Raw genomic sequence first — 21,651 nt, 5'->3', positions numbered from 1 at the left:
AACAGTCGCTACTCTGACTGACCAAACCGGTATACTAAAACACCTTACAAGCATAAACAACTATTTACAGACAACACCACAAAAACTAACTAAAATGAAAATTAACTTCATCACACACTGATAAAAGGTTTTACATAATATAATATGTATTAACATTGAATGATATGACTATTTTTGACTCATCTTAGAGTCAAAACCCTGGATTGGGAAATTCACCATTTTTTTGGTCATCCTTTTCAAATTATCAAATATGCATTTAGATTTGATACAGAATCAGTGAAGTCAAGTCCTTCAAATCACTATAATAATTTTGGTACAACCCTGAAAACAAACCCTTACCCCCTAGGGTCAGGAAATTTACACTATTGGTAAAGGACTACCTACTTCTTTTAAATATCCATTTAGTTTTGATTTAGTATCAATAACATAAAAGATGATATCATTTATATGTTTTGCACATACATGCATACACTATATATACCAAATTTACAATTTATGTCCCCCTTGCCCTAAATATGTTTCATACCGAATTTGAAAAGAATTGGAATAGTAGATATCAAGAAGTTAAAAATGTTCAAACTTTTTGATAACTTTTATGCACTTGTTGTATTCATGTTGAAATAAAAGATGATAACTTATACATGAGTATAACTTTTTTGTACCCGAGTTATAAGTAAAGTATAACTTTATTTGAAGAAGTGGTTCCAAACTCCGATAACTTAGTTATAACTTTTTTGTAACTTTTCTTAGTTACAAAGTTATAACTTAGTTATAGTTTTTTTCAGTATGGGTCACTACGGACAATTACCAATTGCAATTACTCAGGTGACCTAAAAATATGTATAAATATACTGAATGGAAAATTACCCCCCACCCCCTTCCCCACTGTTGGGTGAAATCAGACTTTGCAAGCTTGGTCCACTTTATCGCAAGCAAAGCAACCTAAAGCGGTATACATCCTGATAACCAGTTAATATCTCCAATAAACAAACATTAGATATCTGTATATCCTTTTTGAGGTATAATTCCGTTTCATACATGTGCTTTACAAACGATATGAAAAATGGACTCCATGTTGCTGCTTAAATACTGTAAATGTATTACATTTGGCTGTGTATTCTATTTAGCGCCTTTGGCGGAACACAGCTTCCGCTAAATCATGTACATCGCTAAATGCCATCCGTAAATCTTGATGTTTAAAGTAATTCAGGAATGCACTAAATCAAATCTACGCTAACTTGTTGAAAAAACGATTTCTGCCAAATATCGTACACGCCAAATATAATATGTTTACAGTAATCTATAGACGTACCTTCAATCACAGTGAGATTGATCTCATTGCTCGTCATTTTGCTGACTGGATTGGTAACTGCCAGATGGTATCCTGCCTCATCATTGAAGTTAGCATCATTGATGACAAGTTGGAGATTACTGACATTAAGAGAACTTCCCAAGTACTTCTGCTTGCTGATATCAAGATCTTCTACCCATAAACCATTAACCCTCTGCCAAAACACTAATGTAGTCGCAAAACTGGATGTTATGGTACCTTTGAACGTGATGTCACTACCAAACACGACTGTTGAACCTCCAGTTATTGTTACATTCAGAATATCTGAAAAACACATAGTACATCTGTAAATATGAAGTATGTAAACCTTATACCATCAATTATATATTTCTTATTCTCTAAATTAAAGTAGTTTTGAGCTATTCTTATGGTTAACAAATCCTGACAAAATTTTAGATATTCGCCATGTGGACTCCTGTACTTTTAAATTTTAGAGCCTATTGATAAACTCTCTAGCACACTTAGTCAACTGACTCCCTCCTCTTTCTCTCTCTAACTCTCTCTCTCTCTTTCATAAAAAAAAATGAACATTATAATATATCTATATATATATATATATATATATATATATATATATATATATAAATATAAAGCACAGAAAATTTCACATTATTTGGATACATATACAGTATAATTTGTCCAAACCGGCCTCTGAGTACTCCGGCGCTCTGTCAATTCCGGCCACAAAATACAGTCCCTAACATTTTTTTAACAAATCCTTTATTGATAATTCCCTGTACTCCAGATACTGTGTATTCTGTATATCGGCCGGCTTACACAGTCCCAACTGCTATCAATTAACTTTAATTATCCTGTGTAAACCGGCCCCTCAATGATACACCACCCTAATGGATGCGGTCAATTGTATTCGGTGTACACAAGGTCCCAACTGCTCGTAATTAGATCTAATTATCGCATTTAAACCAGACACCCCACGATGACCAACCTGTGGGTATTCGGCCGATCACACGCGGTGTACACAAAGGGTGTCTCAAGGGAAGCCACAGGTAAGTAAAAGAGTGCAACTGGCGATGAGTCGCGATCAGTTTAAAATAAAACCTGATTTTTAGGGGTGCACTTTTCAAATATGACAGCACCACGCACAAGTTATTGGCGCCCTCCCCCTAACGATAGAGACGAGAACTGACATTAAAAGGCAAAGTTCAATTAATCGATGAATTCGATACATTCTTGGAATGAAACAAAATCGGCAACAATCCCGTTATGTTTTCCAAAAGCAGGGTTTCCCCTCGTGGACTTCTCGGAGCTCTACGGCGAGTCAGACAGTGATGATATACAGTTAGTTAGCACAACTCGCCATGTCCGGTCGATCACTCGGCATTGCATTAGTTTCCGTTTCACAAATTGAGACAGTTGAAAGCGATACATTTACAATGAAAGTTGGGAAAGACAAATTTTAAACGAACACAACACAAACTTGACGAACTTACATAATGTAGCACTTGATAATGGCGATGATGTAGACGAAATCGACAATTTACCAACAGAAAATTGTGCGAATAATTCCCAGATTTTAAACTGTTTAATGAAAATTGAAATTTTTTTCAAATGAGCACGACAATAAAATACTGACATTTATATTTTTACATTTTGAATTCTTTTGTGATATATTACAACGTTAGCAATCATTACACACGTATGCATAGATAGTGAATACAAGGGAAGCAACTATCATTCTTGTCAACATTCTGCACTCCGGACTCTGTGCAAACCAGCCAATTTCTTTCGAACCACACATAGCTGGTTTAGACAGATTATACTGTATATACATAAATATACATATATATATATATATATATATATACAGTAAAATATCTGTATCTCGAATATGGTTTGTCTCGAATACCCCGCTTGAGTCGAAGTCGACCGCCGGTCCCGGCCGTTTTCCCTATATAAATGATTTAAAAAACTTCTGATATCTCGAACACGGTAATCTCGAATACTCCGCTTATGTCGAAGTATTTTCAAGGTCCCGGTATATTGCCCTTAATTCACCTGGTTTATCTCGAAGTGCAGTCAATTTTCCGCTCTGCTTACCATACCTGGCGTCGTTAAAACACACGTCTCCGCCCGCGGCTACATCAATTATAATTAATGACCGCTAATCCACGCTCGTCTTTTCCGAGTAGTCATGGGTGGACATAATTGTTTCAACAGCTCAGGTGATTAGTGAAGCCTTCCAACATTATGGATTAAGTCCACCGCCAACTATGAACCGACACGCTCGATTCCAGGGATGGTGTTTTGATTGATACACGCTATATCATTAACATGTGGGTTAGATAAACGCACAAAATCGTCGAAGTGAGCTTGAAGTTAATGCTCATAATAACGATAATCCATTTAATAATACACGCCTCAACATTAAAACTAGAACAGAGAAAACGCGAAAATCTTCAAAGTGAACAGAAATTAAACACTTTGGATCACAACAGCATATAAATAGAGACCCGTGAAATGTTCATCATTCGACAACATGTCTCAAGACAGTAAAGACAAGCTGCTAATCCCTGGCATTAAAAGAAAGTTAAAATCGCATACCATAGAAACTAATATAGATTCAAGCTATTGCAGATGTAGAGAAAGGAATTGACAGTAAGGCGGCCATTGCTAAAAAATATGAAATCCCTCCAAACACATTATCAACATGGATAAAAAATGCTGAAAAAATAAAAGATGCTTACGATCAGAGTAGCTTTGGTTCTCAAAGAAAAAAGATGAGAACAGCGACTTTAAAAGATACTGATCAAGCAGTTCTACAATGGCTCAAATCAGCCAGAGATCAGAATATCCCAGTATCCGGGCCCCTTCTTATCGCCAAAACACAAGAGTTTGCCTCTCAGCTTGGCGAAGAGTTCAAGTGTACCATTGGGTGGCTTGAACATTTTAAACAATGTCATAACATCACGTTTAAGCGTGTATGTGGCGAATCCAAAGCAGTAGATGACAATACAGAATTGATGCAAGAGTGGTCTTCAACTCTGAAAACGATCGTGACCGAATACAGTCCAAATGATATTTTCAACGTGGATGAAACTGGCTTGTTTTTTTCGCCTTCTGCCTGATAAAACTCTAGAGTTTAAAGGGGTACAATGCCATGGTGGCAAAACCAGCAAGGAACGTTTAACTGTAATGGTTTGTGCCAATATGGCGGGCTCTGAAAAGACACCTTTACTTGTTATTGGAAAGTCGAAGAACCCACGATGTTTTAAAAACATCAAGACCCTGCCCACCTCCTATGAAGCAAACAAGAAAGCTTGGATAACATCCAATCTTTTTGCAGCGTGGATTAGAAAGCTCGAAAGGCGATTTCAACACCAAAAGAGAAGACTAGCCATGATTATCGATAATTGTCCAGCGCATCCCAAAGTCACTGGTCTAAAAGCGATTCGCCTCTTCTTTTTGCCCCCAAACACTACAAGCAAAACGCAGCCAATGGACCAAGGTATTATCCAGAATCTCAAGGTTTACTATAGACAAGAGGCCCATGGGCCACATCGCTCACCTGAGTCACCTTGGCCCATATCTAAAGACTTTCCATATATATTTGCATGTAAAACCTTAGTCCCTATTATGGCCCAAACTACCCTTTGCAAACTTGAATCTACACTATGTCAGAAAGCTTTCATGTAAATGTCAACTTCTTTGGCCCAATGGTTCTTGAGAAGAAGACTTTTAAATCTTTTTCCTATATTTGTATGTAAAACTTTGATCCCCTATTGTGGCCCCATCCAACCCTAGGGGCCCATGATTTGAACAAGAGGCCCAAGGGCCTAGAATCGCTCTTCTGATAAATTGTACAACCCCACCATTTCTATTCTTAGCCTCTTAGTATTCTAAATCTTTAGTTAAATCTTAAGAATTCAAAAAAAGTAGGTCAATGTGACCTACTTTTTGGTTTACACATTTTGAGAACCCAAAAAATATCAACTGACAAAGTTTGATGATTTTAAGCCAATTAGTATCTGAATATTGAAATATAGCTGTCAAATTCCAATCGTAGGTCATGGTGACCTACTTTTTGGTCAGCAAACTCCGAACATGCAAGAACCATCAACTGACAAAGTTTGATGACTGTAGGTCAAATAGTATCTGAAATATATAAATATAGCCGTCCAATTCCAAAAGTAGGTCACAATGACCTACTTTTTGGTCGACACACTCCGTAGACTCAAGATGCATCAACTGTCAAAGTTTGATGATTGTAGGTCAATTAATGACTGAAATATATAAATATAACTGTCAAATGCCAAAAGTAGGTCACAGTGACCTACTTTTTGGTCGATACACTCCCAAGACTCAAGATGCATCAACTGACAAAGTTTGATGATTGTAGGTCAAATAGTGTCTGAAATATAGTAATTTAGCTGTCAAATACCAAAAGTAGGTCACGATGACCTACTTTTTGGTCGACACAAACCGAAGACTGAAGACGCATCAACTGACAAAGTTTGATGATCCTAGGTTTTACAGTGCCCAAAATATGCATCTAAAATTAAAAATGTGAAATTTGAATATCTGCAAAATTCAAAAAGTAGGTCACTGTGACCTACTTTTTTATAAATATATTTCAAGGCCTCAAGATGCATCAACTTACAAGATTTGATGATTCTAAACCTTTCGCTATTTGAAATAACAACTTAAAATATATCTATAAATGATAAGCCATAAAATTCAGAAAGTAGGTCACGGTGACCTATTTTTCAGTTGACGCATTTCAAGGTCCCATGATCCACCAACTGACAAGTTTTGATGATCATAGGCTTCAAAGTGTCCAAGATATGCATCAAAATTAATTTTCAAATAAATACCTGCAAAATTCAAAAAGTAGGTCACCGTGAGCTACTTTTGAGACAACTTGACACAAGGTCCTAAGATGCATCAACTGTCAAAATTTGATGATCCTAGTCCTTATAATGACTAAAATATCAAAGATTTAAGGAAATATAAATTTAGGTCAACTTTGAAGTGACCTTGAGACCACGCCCTTTGCCCCAGGGTAATGCCTTGAACAATTTTTAATCTACAACATATCCTCATCCTTATGTGTAAGTTTGGTGATAATCTGCCCAGTGGTTCTTGAGAAGAAGATTTTTTAGCAACCACTACTTTTGTTTGTATTTTCCTGATTATCTCCCCTTGTTAAAGTTCACATCTCTCTATTTAGTATGTATGAAAGCCCTTGGGCCAATGATACCCTGTAACAAATTTGAAAAAAATTGGCCAAGGGGTTCTTGAGTTATAGCCCTTTTTCTAAAAAGTTTACGCACACCGCACAAATGGCCATAGCATTAGCTCTTTGAGCCTTCGGCTCAGAAGAGCTAACAAACTTGAATCTGCATTATGTCAGGAAGTTTTCATGTAAATCTCAGCTTTTCTGGCTTAGTGGTTCTTGAGAAGAAGATTTTTAAAGTTTTTCCCTATATATTTGTATGTAAAACTTTGATCCCCCCTTGTGGCCCCATCCTACCACTGGGGACCATGATTTGAACAAACTTGAATCTGCAATATGTCAGGAAGCTTTCAGGTAAATTTCAGCTCTTCTGGCCCAGTGGTTCTTGAGAAGAAGATTTTTAAATGACCCCACCCTATTTTTGCATTTTTGTGATTATCTCGCCTTTGAAAAGGACATGGCCCTTCATTTGAACAAACTTGAAAGCCCTTCACCCAAGGATGCTTTTGGCCATGTTTGGTTGAAATTGGCCCAGTGGTTATGGAGAAGAAGTCGAAAATATGAAAAGTTTAACAGACAGACGGACAGACAAGACAGCCGACGGACAAAAAGCGATCAGAAAAGCTCACTTGAACCTTCGGTTCAGGTGAGCTAAAAAAGAAGAGAAGAGAAAGAAGAAGAAAGTGAAGATGAGGAAGAAGGAGAAATTGAGCTACCAAGGAAAAAGCCCACCATAACAGAAGCCAGACACGCTGTTGGGGTTTTACAGCACTGGATTGAAATGTCCGATAATACGGAAGAACTTATTCCGGGAATTCAGAGAATTGATCGCCGCATTACTAGAGAAGAATTTCGGTCAGCAAACCTCAAACAGACCTCCATTACGCTGTTCTTCGGGGACTAGCTTAGATGCTGTCAGAAAAGTTCATTGAATGAAACATTGTAGAACATTTCAAACATCTGAATTTTCCGTATCTTTGTAGTATTGTATAAAATAGCATGCGTATTAGTTGTTGTTAATAAGATATTGTATTTAATAAACATAAAAAGTTCTTTTTAAAAATCTGTCTTTTTTGTTTCTTACGTGATAGGTTCTTTCACTACAACGCAATAGCTACATCCTAGTCGGACCTGGACATCAGTAAAGTAAGCATACAAATTGTACGATCATCTTAATTTTGAAACACATTGTGAATGTGATGTTTATAGATATGGAGAGAAAAAAACACAGAAATATTTGCCTTTGAAATTCCACAATATCAATCAACTTGCATTATAAGAAACGGCAACGGGGTTGTTGTTTATAATGCAAATCCCATACTATGCATCAAATATCCCCCTTCAAAAAAAAAATTCAAGATCGATTTTGGATATCTCGAACCCCCAGATATCTCGAAGTTTTTTCGAAGTCCCTTGAACTTCGAGATAGAGATATTTTACTGTGTATATATATATATATATATATATATATATATATATATACATGCTTAAATATATATTCATATTCTTTTCTATTTACTTTTGTGCAAATGTATGTCAATTGAATGAAATGAAAAAAAAATTTAAAAAGAGGCCCATGGGCCACATCGCTCACCTGAGTCACCTATGGAAATTCATTAATCAAGGTTTATGAAACAAAAATTCATTTTTATTTTTTTCATTCAATGCATTATAACGTTATAACAGCTGATCAAATATACTCGATTACGACAATGATCTTTGATGATCGCGGCTTATCTCCCTTGCTGATGACATCAAAAAGACCCACTGTGATGTAAACAACTATAGACATGGTATAACGAAATATTTTAAAACTGCATAGCTTTGAAAAATGCCATTGAAAGTGTGCTGCATTTAATTGTAGTACATGTGTAAGGTTGTAGATGGTGCATATGTACCTTTTCCCAAAGGATACCAGATTTAGAAGAAAAAAATATGGGTACAAAATCTCCGACGCGATGGATTTGTTGCCATGAAAACTGTACTTCAGCACATCAGTCGGTAGCCAAAAAATATGGACACAAATAGATCAATTTTATTTAAAATCAGACGCCGTGCCAATCATTTTTTTATTTTCCAAAGACTGAGACAAATCAAAATAGAAATTAAAGTCATGCAACCGCTTATATAGTTAAAGCGAAGACACTGGAAGTATGTATTACTAAATTACACAAAGGCTGGTTATCATGGTAATCACAAAAACACATTCCATCAATGAACGTGAACTTTGAATAAATCTACTCAAAATTATATTCTATTTTCATATTTTATCTACATTACAAACTCTATCAGTCATGCAATGATATTCGTAATTTCATGTTTATTAGGCCTATAGGGGCCTACGTGTAATATAGCTACACTAGTATCCCAAAAATATGTAACTTTTATTTTCTTATTATCAATTATAAGATCTAGTTGAATAAAAATTGTAGATAAACCTTTCGTTCTGAAATTGAAAAAGAAAATCATGAAGTATCATTCAGAAAATATATCTTATAGTCCATATACTATGATAACTGAACATGCTTATTAAAAATTCAAAAAATTAATGAATATTTTTTTTTATTGAAATAATATTTGAACAGCGGGAATGTAAAATGAGAAAGTAAATTACCAGCTATAGAATTAAATGCAAGTAATTTTTATATATAACTTAGGATTGTAAAATATAGAAAACAGAAACAGAAAATAGTCCATATCCATTAAATGTAGTGAGATATTTCATTGAGCAAAACGGTAGGCCTACACTATTTTCATTGCATTGTTTACATCGATGGGTCGTTGTGATGCCACGAACACACAGAATCAAGAACGATAAGCCGGTAACAAATTCATTCCATGTACAACTTTACAGCTTTATTTCTTATCAATCCAAAGACAATATTTTTTTATTAAACGCTATTTGACTTTCATTCATACCTATCGTTATGTTTATAAAGTAAAATACCACTGTTAGAAATCGTTTCATATGACCTTTAAAGATTTTTCCTATATATTCGCATGTAAAACTTTGATCCCCTATTGTGGCCCCAACCTACTCCCGGGGACCATGATTTTTTCGAAATTGAACCTGGACTATGTCAGGATGCTTTCATGTGAATGTAAACTTTTCTGGTCCAATGATTTTTCAGAAGATTTTTAACGATTTTCCCTATATAATTGTATGTAAAATTTTGATCCCCTATTGTCGCCTCATCTTACCACAGGGGGCCATGATTTTCACAAACTTGAATCTGCACTATGTCAGAAAGCTTTTGTGCAAATGTAAACTTCTTTAGCCTAATGGTTCTTAAGGAGAAATTTTTTTAAAGACTTTTTCTATTTATTAGTTATGTAAAACTTTGATTCCCTATTGTGGCCCCATCCTAACCCCAGGGGTCATGACTTTCACAAACTTGAATCTGCACTATGTCAGAAAGCATTCATGTAAATCTTAGCTTTTCTGGCTCAGTGGTTCTTGAAAAGAATATTTTTCAAGATTTTCCCTATATATTCGCATGTAAATCTTTGATCCCCTATTGTGGACCCATCCTACCACCAGGGACCAGGATTTTAACAAACTTGAATCTGCACTACGTCAGGAAGCTTTTATGTAAATCTGAATTTTTCTAGCCCAGTGGTTCTTAAGAAGATTTTAAAACGGTCTCCTTATATATTTGCATGTAAAACTTTGATCCCCTTTTGTGGCCCTAATCTACCCCCGGGGCCATGATAACAAACTAGAATCTGCACTATGTCAGGAAGCTTTCATGTAAATTTCAACTTTTCTGACCCTGTGGTTCTTGAGAAGATTTTTAAAGATTTTCTATATATTTGTATGTATAACTTTGATCCCCTATTGTGACCCCATCCTACCCCTGGGGGCCATGATTTTAACAAACTAGAATCTGCACTATGTCAGGAAGCTTTCATGTAAATTTCAACTTTTCTGACCGAGTGGTTCTTGAGAAGAAGGTTATTAAATGACCCAAACATTTTTTTGCATTTTCATGATTATCTTCCCTTTGAAGGGGGTATGGACCTTCATTTGAAAAAAAATTAAAAGCTGTAAGCCCAGGGATTCTTTGTGCCAAGTTTGATTGAAATTGGCCCAGTGGTACTGCAGAAGTCAAAAATGTGAAAATTCGAGCTTACAGAAAAGATGCCAATTAAGAGAGACTACAGGTGATCCGAAAAGTTAACTTGAGCTTTCAGCTCGTGAACTAAGAAGGGATTGAGGCAGATACATGAAATCTACCAAATCAAAACTCGTTATTAGTTCATAAATAAATCAAACCACAATCCTTCACAAAATCTGACCAAAACGTCTTATAGCAAAGTTAAAATATGGAGAACAACACTTAGATATTTAAATTGTAGAAGATTCCCACAAGTGGATACCATGGTAATAACCTTTGTGTTTGGGCCAATTTTTTTTTTTAAATTGGTTTACGGATTTCAAAATTTTAAAATTCGTTCAGAGGAGGTAAAAAAAAAAAGTTCAAATGACAAAATCTTAAGTAATAAAAATGAACTTAATTTGAGGTCAATGTTTTATTATCAACTTTAATATTCTCTTCACTGTCAACTTCAGACGGTACGTGGTATATAGTGACTATTGTGCACCTTGGAAACAATGCTGTTTCCTTCAAAAATGTTATTTGTTTAATATTAAATTAACTTTCTATCATTATCAAATGTCCATTATTTACCGTTTAGTTATGTAAATCCCAAAATAATAGAACCACATTCGTTTTTCCATTCAAAAGATGGCATCCATGACGTATATAGGGATGAACTAATCACCTGAAGTACTAAAATCCTGACTGACCTTACCATGCATATATTTTGTCTAAAAATTTACTTTTAAGTTTTAAAGTCTTAATTATAAGTCAAGTAAAGTTATAAATAAAATTCATGAACCCTATAAACATAATTATTAAAAAATTCTAAATTTTATATATTTCAGATCAATTCATTGTTGGTAGTCAACAAATTTTATACAATGAATGAATTCATGAATTCAATAATGTTAAATATGTTTTCAACCTAATTCAATATAAGAAGAATTTCACATATTAACTAGTGGGTATTGTTTTTTACAAAAAAAACAGATGTCTCCCCTTCAAAGTTTGATTGTCTAATAACCGGGGCAACAATAATGAGTGCAAGCGTCTTAATGTCTGCTTTCCAAGGAATGGGTCAAGGTAAAAAAAAATTTGGTACAGTACATCTTGTTTTAAATCTGCCTTCCATGTTGTAAGTTTGAAAACCTAATGTCAAAGGGTTCTCAGGTTATGGTCTGGACTATACTTTGATGTAAAAGAGTGACCTTGACAATGTAAGTAGGTCAAGGTCAAAAATGTTGGTGATGTGCACCCCCTCCTCAATATTGCCTTTCCATATAACAAGTTTGCAGTCTTGATGTCAAACAAATCTTAGTTATGAAATCATCAAGGTTTTTTAAACATGACATTGAATGAAGAAATGGGTCAAGGTTAAAAATATTGGTACAGTACATCTTGTCTTAATGTCTGCTTTCCATGTTGTAAGTTTGAAATCCTAATGTCAAAGGGTTCTCAGGTTATAGTCTTGACTATACTTTGATGTAAAAGTGACCCTGAATGAAGAAATGAGTCAAGGTCAAAGATTTTGGTACAGTACATCTTGTCTTAATATCTGCTTTCTAAGTTGTAATTTTGAAATCCTAATGTCAAATAGTTCTCAGGTTATAGTCTTGATGTAAAAGAGTGACCTTGACACTGCAAGTGGATGAAGGTAAAAAATGTTTGTGGTGTGCACCCCTCTTCCATATAACCTCTCCATATTCCAAGTTTAAAGTTTTAATGTCAATTGGTTGTCAAGTCAGCTTTTGGCCTGGACTACATTTTGACATAAAAAAATTGACCTTGACTTTATAAATGGGTCATGGTAAAAAAAAATTGGTGGAATTTCCTCATCCCCCCTTCTCATATTCTAAGTTTGAAGTCTTAAAGGGATTGGTTCACGTTTTGCGAAAGAAATGTTTTTCAATTTTGATGTTAAAAATTAAAAATATACCTCATTTAATGTTGATAACCAAAATTTGGACCATCTGAATGCAAGGATAAGAGCAATATTTTAGCTTTGATTCTGTGTTATGTAAACAAAGACGAGTCTTTTTATGTAAACAAACAAACCAGTGAAACGTTAATTTTGTAATTTAAAGCATGTTCATTTTGTACAATCACAAATTTTAACATTTAAATGACACATATTACCTTAAGTATACTTGAGATGTGATATATATATTAAACTTGAATCAATATCCATTTATTTTGAAAACCCCATAAACAATAACACACCTCAATCCATACATGCCAACTTTCCCGATTTGTGCGGGATTCTCCCGATTTGAAGCAGTTGAAAAGGCAAATCCCGATATCCCGATCGGGATTGCAAAAATACCCCGAAATCCCGATTTTCTATAAATATCTTCCACTTTACGACAACAAACCCCCATTTCCAACCGGAATTTGAAATCCCACGTCATTTCTGAAGTGGCCAATCAGAAATCGGGACAATAGTCAGCCATTGCTGTTTACCTGTGTCGCATGGTATTGGGGTGATGCAATTTACCTGGTTTGCCTGTGTCGGGGTGCTTATCGGACAGTATGAAGCATGTTTTGATAGTGATTAATCGGGAAGATGGATTTCAAATTGACATATCCTTTACTCAAACGGGAATGACAACGATGATAGTGTCACCACCAAACAATCGGACATTCCCGATTTTTGCCTCTCGCTGACAGCATCCAAAATATGCAATAAGGTACGTCAAATATATGTTTTTCCAACTATAATAATATAGGCTATCCGAATCTATCCGTCTATAACGATGTATTATATAGTCTATATAGTGTAGTATTCAATAGACTTTGTGATGCGTAATTCGCACTTGTTAAGTCTGTACTGAATTTTATATTAGCAATTAAGTAGCCTTAATTTACAAGTAAAAACGTATATTTTGATGTGTTTTTTCCTGGTAATTATTTCAGATGTCATGGGTTTTGTTCGCAAACTTCATAGCAGGGCAGATCACTCCTTTTCTGGTTGCAATGAAGATTGTTCCACCAGACGTTTACAGACAAGCAAGATGGCCTTTGTAGTCGTACCTAAATGTATGTGTTTAATTTAATTTAAATTTTGATATATAGACCAGCCAATGTCTATATGATGTAAAAGGATGCAACTTTAGTATTATTTGATAATATGCATGTGACTTGTTGTTGGAGAGGATTTTTTGCTGAATAGATGATATTAATAAAATACTTATGTATATCTTTCAAAGTGGTTTTTTTTTAATATATATAGTTTTGTTGAAGTTAATGGTCAAACACACTTGATGTTGTGTTAATATATGATACATGTACAATAATTAGATTGATTTCTTATTTGAAAAGAAAAATATTTATTTTCATGGTAAAATGTCGTGAATTTTGAGCGTTGAAAAAAGGTCGTCGCATGCAAAATCCCCCATGGGGATTTTTAAAAGTTGGCATGTATGTCAATCTTTGTTTTCAAAACAAATAATAAACTCTCTATAATGAGCTTATGTCAAAAGGAATAACCTTAATTTTTTTGTGAAACCTTAACATATTAGACTGTAGATTTTGATCATTTAAAGTGAAAAACAAAATTTGAAGAAAAATCGTGAATCAGTCCCTTTAATGTCAAAGGGTTCTAAAGTTATGGTCTAATCATGTTTTTCTTAATTTGACCTTGAATGAAGAAAGGAGTCAAGGTCAAAATTGTTGGTGCAGTGCACCTTGTATCTATGTCCTCTTGCCACGTTCCAAGTTTGAAATCGTAATGTCAAAAGGTTCTCAGTTATTGGCCTGGACTATATGTTGACATAAAAAGATTGACCTTGACTTTATAAGTGGGTCAAGGTCAAAAGTTTTGGGGGCGGACACCCATCCTCCATACCATCTCCATATGTTCCAAGTTTGAAGTCTTAAAGTCAAAGGGTTCTCTAGTTAGGGCCTGGACAAAATTTGGTTGAAGAAGAATAAGAAGAACTAGATGCGATCTCATTGCGAACAACGAGTGGGTCTTCCTTCCAATTTTAGATGTGATGAGATAAGAATTTGACTGAGATTTTTGTTCATAAATAATGATACAAATATATTGTCTAGACGTACAATTTAGCTTCGGTAATGTTTTACAAATATTGATCATTTAAGTGTTATAAATTAAAGACTTTCTGCCCCTCTCGGCCACTAATTAAAGGCGTCAGCCTTTTTTCGAGAAAAAAGTTAATAATGTTATTTACTGCGATACAAATTCAACTGATCAGGCGAGTCATGTTGCTCGGAGGCCTATTTTTTTTATATCATTCTAGATATATCTCGCAAAACTGAACAAATTTTGTTCTACATGTCCTATCAAAATTTTCTCGAGAAAAAAGTTATTGATTGTGACACTAATCAAACTGTTAAGGCGAGTCATAAGGCCTGTGGGCCCTTTACTTGATATCGTTTGAACGATCTTGCAAAACTGAACAACTTTTGTTCTAGATGTCTTATTAAAAGTTTCTAGACAAAAATGTTATAAATTGCAACAATAACCCAACTGTTCAGGTGAGCCATGAGACCCTCAGGCCTATTTCTTAACATCGTTAGTTAATGCTTGCGAAACTGAACAACTTTTGTTCTACATATCTTGTCAAAAGTTTCTCGAGAAAAAAGTTATTAATGTTATTAATTGCGATACAAATTCGACTGTTCAGGCAAGCCATGACACCCGGAGGCTTATTTTTTTATATCAATAGATAGATCTTGCAAAACTGAACAACTTTTATTCTACATGTCTTATCAAAATTTTCGTGAGAAAAAAGTTAATCATTGTAACAGAAATTCAATGGTTCAGGCGAGCCATTAGGCCCTTGGATAATTTTTGATATGGCACGAAAGATCTCAATAAACTATACAACTTTTGTTATATATGTCTAAACAAAATATTTAAGAGTAAAAAGTTCTGATTTAAAACGTGGAAAAAAATTGGGCAATTTTTTAAACTCCATTTCCGACCCCTACCAAGCTTCCATACTAGGCACTTCCGGAAATTTTGAAAACCCAAGTGCAGAACTACAACATGTCGTCTAACATCACTAAAATTTCAGCACTCTAGCTTTTATCGTTTTTGAGATTTTGGACAGACAAAATGGTCCTCTGATAGTTTCTTTTGTTTTGATTGGCTTAAGTTAGTGAATAGAATTCAGCCAATATAAGGCTGTTTGATCAGTTTTGCTCACTTGGTTGGGCACTGAGCTCGTGGGTAGTTTTCTATTCTCTTATTCTGAGCAAATAAACCTCAAGGTTAACTAGTTTCTATTGATCATGAAATAAGCATGATTTTGTTGGGAGCTAGGGACTGCTAAAAACCTCAAGGTTAACAGTAGATATTTAGTATATTTTTGATAGGGTATTATATTTTTGATAGGGTATTAGTAGACTTTTAAAAGTTTGTTGAAAATTTTTTGAGTCCATGGGGCACAACTCTGCCAAACAATATCTGGCCCGAACCACAGTCACCTGACCTGTGTATTCTCATGGTGTATTCATATATACCAAATTTCAGTTGTGCATATATTCATCATAGGCAAGGATAATGAACAGAAACTGAATTATGACAACTATATGGAAGAAAACAAGAGTACCACAAACAGTACAGAATATGTCCGTGAAAATGTTTACATTGGATGTTTTTCTTAAGCCATATGATTTGTAAAACTTTGCTTCAGGTAGTATCAGCCATCGTCAGGCTGTGACATTCTTTCTTTTCATAATACAGTCTACTCCGGATATAATGAAATTCAAAGGGCCGACATAAATTGTTCATTATATCCAAAGTTCAATACAACCAATGCTGAACTACACAAACATTGCTACTGGGGAATTTATTCTAACTTCAATATAATAGATAGTTCAATAAAACCGACTTCAATATAAGTGGAGTGGACTATGAATATTTCCTAAAGAGGACTAAATTCAACAACCTGTAATTTTCTCAAAAATTGAAGGAAATCAAAACCCTTGCCACATGCACATCTTCCATGCCCATACAAATACTCTGTAAAATAAGAAGGTCCTCATTTAAAAACTGTAGAAGGAAAATTAAAGACAAATCATGTACTCTCTTTGCAATATTTTCTCAAAACGGACTAAGTTCAACGACCTGTATTTTTCTCATGAATTGAAGAAAATCAAAATCCTTGCCCAGGGTTCCAACTTTGACTAAAGACCTTAGGGGCCAAGTGGGCCCCTGAATAAGAAATCATTTTAGCCCACATGAAATTTTAGTTGCCCACACACATGAAATTGAATAACATGGGTTTTTTTACAAGAAAAAACATCGCAATTCATTTAAAAAATTAAAATATCAATATTCAAATTATGTTTCCATTTCCGTAATTGAGTCAAACACCTCTCTCTCTCTCTCTCTCTCTCTCCCTCTCTTATTTCCACTCTCATTTCGTTAACCTAGCAAAAATATCAGAGTTCATGGACTTAATGATCTTCGCGGTGTCTGATTTCAACACGCGCTTCTTTAGACTTTTCACGCAATTTCGAAAGTTCTCAGCTTTACAATGCTGTCAAGTTTAAAACTCTGGCAAGTTGTCATAACGATTGGACCTTTCGTGTCATGTTTTATAAACACAGCACATGCTCTCCCCTTTTCGCCGTCATCAAGCCATATTCTCCCCTTCTTTCCACTTTGGTAAAAACAGAGGCTAAACATTTCTTTTCGTTTGAAGTAACCCTTGCATTGTTCAACTTCTTCTGGTTTACGTTTTGGAAGGTTTGATACATCAGGAATGTCTCGCAAAGTGGCAAAATCTCAACCAGAAATTGAACTTTGTTTATATTAGGACTCGGATCGGTTGGAAAGAAAATTGTTGATCGGACAATTACAGTCACCAAGTGGGCGACTAAAATGAAAATTTGAGGTGCCCACAAGCAAATTATTGTCGCCAATGCGAGTGGGCGAGCAGTAATTTGGAACCCTGTTGCCACATGCACATTTTCAATATCCATACAAACACTCTGTAAAACAAACTTTAAGATGGTTCTCACATGAAAATGGTGGGAGGAGTTAACCAGACAAATTATGTACCCTCCATATTACAATAATTTTCAAATAAAGGGGCAAAACTCCAGCAAGAGTTTCAAATAAAGGGGCAAAACTCCAGCAAGAGAGGTCGAAATGGACCAAAATTGCAACAAGATCTGAATGATCCACAAAGAAACATAGCAAGTTTTAGCTTGATATGTGAAAGAGAAATGACATTAGAAACAGAAAACCCAAACTGTCGAATGGACAGACGGACAGGCAGACATTGCTGTACCATATGTCCCGTCTAAAGATGGGTGTATAATAAACAAGTAACATGAGCTAAAAAGCTCTTTAACTGACTATATAGGGGCAAACTGCTTTAAACAAGTTTACAGCTTTATTTCTTACCAATGCAAAGACAATAATTTTTTATTAAATGCTATTAATTTATAACTTTCATTCACACCTATCTTTATGTTTACAAAGTTAAATACCACTGTTAGAAATCATTTCACATGACCTTTAATTTTTCTGTGTTAAAGGGGCACAACTCCATCAAAAATAAACATACTGGAACAAAACTCAAACTCGATCATTCTATAACTCATCAATATACACCTGCATATAAAAAATCAATTCAATATCTCAAGGCGTTTAGAAAAAAAAAGTCTGAAAAACTGAGTGTCACGGAAGGACTGAAGGATGGAGAAGGGTAAAATTATATGCCCCGACCACTTTGTGGCAGAGCATAGAAATAAAATGTAAAATATACATCTGCACATATACAAGTACAGTGTAATTCCAGTTTATTTCAGACTATAGAGATATATCATTGTGTTCAGATATTCATATTGGCCAAAATAAAAGCAATAATATCAATCTAAGGTGAGAAAGGTGTATTAATTACAATATGCAAGTAGGTAATGATATCCATTATATGGTCATTATAATACCCCAAAGAATTGTTCATATACCTATATAAGGTCTGTCTGACAGTCCAATCACTTTGTCATTTTAACAAAACCAAGAGGGTACGTGATAGACAGTACTTAGTCTTTACAACATTCACACATTTTGACATCATTTTCACAATAACACAAAGTACATATATCTTATCATCAATGATAATATAGGCACATATTTTACTATTATCAATATCATAGACAAACATTTTACATTTATCATTGATATCATAGACCATTAACATTGATAATATAGATATACTTTACCTAGAGTCACAGCAGAAGTACTAGTGGTAGATCCTACAGGGTTAGTAGCTATACATCGGTAATCTCCGCTGTCTGTGGTAGTTGTAGAGGTGATATTCAGTGAAGGTATCAATACAGATCCCCCGGAGTATCTCCCGTTACTGCCTGCTATGTCTATTGTGGTATTGTCTTTTGTCCACTGTATGGCTGTGATAGCAGGTGAATCAGCCGTAACACCAACAGTACAACTAATAGTTACCGTGGTACCAGACTGGGTAGGGCCGGATACACTGACAGTTGGACGTTCTGAAATAAAAGGATTATTATTACATAACTCTGCCCCCAAGAATCATGGTCTCATATCGTGCATGAATCTATAATACATGTAAGATATGATATGAACTTTATTGAAGATTTATTATCCACATTTTACAAAATATAGAAATTGCCATGATGCCAAATGCTTCCAATGACTCCTACTCATTGATGTCTTAATTATAAAATGTATCAGCTGAAAAAGCTTAATGATTCAAGGCCTCATAGTAATTAAGTTACGAGCCAGACATGAAGCAGGACAGACGGACACGATCGCCATACCATAATATGTCCTGTCTTAGACAGGCATATAAAAATTAACCCACACAATATCGGGTTCACTAATAAAACAATGAAATTTTTCCCAAACAAAATTGAATGTGTCTACAGCAAGTCCTTTTTTGGATATATGCATCTTTTTAATCATTCCCATCAAAGATTTTGTAATATTTTTATATAATTCCAAATTTTCATGCGTCTGCTGGGATGCAGTTATTGAAATCATGCGCCCTGAGCAAATTCAATGTGCAATTTACGCAGGACGCACGCCAAAATGAATCACTGTACTATAAGCATAAGGAAGACAAAATGCATGTAATTTTGTATTTTTAGAAAACATGAGATGTGTCCTTAAATATTATAAATATGATACAATAAGTCCTTTTTTTAATTTCCCATTAATTTTTCTAAATCATTCCCATCAAACAGACCAATCTATGCTTTATTTGTACAAATCTTATTCCCATGTCCAGTGTTTACCCGCTGGTTCTGTAAAGGAAGTCGGAAATAAACAGACACAGCAAGAACTTTATCTGAAATGTTCTTCATGGACATTCAGCTTACTTGTGCTAAAGATAAATCAACCCCTACCTCCTGTAACATCCAGTGCCAACTGTTCGCTTGTTTTATGGCCCACTGTATTCAGCAACATCACTTGGTAGGTGGCCTCGTCATCAAATGTTACACTTTTGATTGTAAGAGTTATTGATCCTGCTGGCAGAGTACCCGTCTGTACAACATTTGTACCATCAATAGTAATGTTTGTTGTAGCACCACCAGACACTTTCTGCCAGATGATGTCAGTCGCCTCTGGATCTGATGTGACACTGGCTGTAAATACTGCATCTTGCCCAAACACAATGCTTGAGGGTCCCGTGAGATTCACAGCAAGTACATCTATCATAAAAAAAACAATTAATTGAAATATTAAAAGAATGATAAATCCCTAGCCATGTCAAATTATATTGATCAGGAGCACATACACTCCATGACAGAAAGTGTTACATTAGTGAGATATACATGTATACATATTTCATTTTCTCAGCCTTTTCAATTTTTGTTCCCCCCCTTTTTTTTTTGCCAGTATTAAAGACATGTGCATTGTAAGAAGGAGCATAAAAATTTGTGCTAATAATATCTTTATAAATAACTAGTAGTTCATAAATCTAATTATAGTTAATATGACATTACTAGGTAAACATTGGTTTCCTTCCTCTCGATATCCCCCTGTTGTGTTACATCCACATTGTCCCCCGTCACATGTTGCTCCATTGTATGCACATTCATCCACCATAGTACAATTGTCTCCTAGAGCAGCTTCAGTTGTAGGGATGATCAACAGCAGAGTAATAATCTACAGAAAGAGACACAGGCTACTTTTATTTTTTTCTTACAACATATGGGTTACTTATAAAACGCAAATCAGTTACGTTCTCAGCATCTACAGTATGTGGAATCACTGATCACCTTGATGCTATAATTTAGGATTGCTAAGATTCCCCACTTCCATTTGGTTGCATGTGGATATAAGATTGTTTCATAATTTAAATGTTTCAAGAATCAAATTCTGTATATTATGCATGTTTGTGAAACACTGATGTCCTCATATGGCAGCAAAGTAATACATAGTGAAATATGAAAGCCCTAACACTAACTGCTGAAAAGTTATGACCATGCAAGATTAAATTTTTTAAGTAAGTCAAACCCTAAGGTCAAGGTCATTAGGTCAAAAATGTTGGTACCAAAAGAAAAGTCTCACCTTACAGAATACACATGTGAAATATGAAAGCCTTAGCACAAACCATTCCAAAGTTATGACCAAGGTTAAAGTTTTTGCAGACAAATGACAGACCAAATCTATATGGAGCCCATCTTATAATTAACACTCCTGGCCATAGAAAAGATAATCAAAAGGCGTCTCAACATGCCCATAAGAAGCTATCCAATTTCAAAGTGAAACAAGATGTGTTTGTGAAACACAAATGCCCCCGATAATGGACAATTCCGAAGATGGCCAAGGTCACAAGGGCAAATATCTTGGTAGCAGTAGAAAGATCTTGTCAAAAGAAATGCTCATGTACAATATGAAAGCTCTAATATTTACCATTTAGAAGTTATAACCAATGTAAAAAAAAAAATTAAAAGTAGGTCAAATGTCAAGGTCAAAAGGTTTAATACCAAGGGAAAGGTCTTGTCACAAGGCATACTCATGTGAAATATCAAAGCTC

General features: G+C 34.9%; 1 protein-coding gene across 1 annotated transcript in view; it reads right to left on the bottom strand.

Annotated features, from left to right (window-relative positions):
• Nucleotides 1-20,772, bottom strand: part of LOC125673160 (titin-like) — a 268,458-nt gene extending 247,686 nt beyond the window's left edge. The window contains exons 1-2 of the mRNA XM_056160692.1: nt 20,615-20,772; nt 20,015-20,320 (exon numbers count right to left, since the gene is read on the bottom strand). Of these exons, the coding sequence (XP_056016667.1) occupies nt 20,015-20,320; nt 20,615-20,717 (409 nt within the window). The 5' untranslated portion in view covers nt 20,718-20,772. The remainder of the gene's footprint in view (nt 1-20,014; nt 20,321-20,614) is intronic.
• Between the last annotated feature and the right edge of the window lie 879 nt (nt 20,773-21,651).

Source organism: Ostrea edulis, chromosome 3 (assembly GCF_947568905.1).
Source record: "Ostrea edulis chromosome 3, xbOstEdul1.1, whole genome shotgun sequence".
Classification (NCBI taxonomy): Eukaryota; Metazoa; Mollusca; class Bivalvia; order Ostreida; family Ostreidae; genus Ostrea; species Ostrea edulis.
Note: the sequence above shows the minus strand (reverse complement) of the source record. Positions and strands in the feature narration are given on the sequence as shown.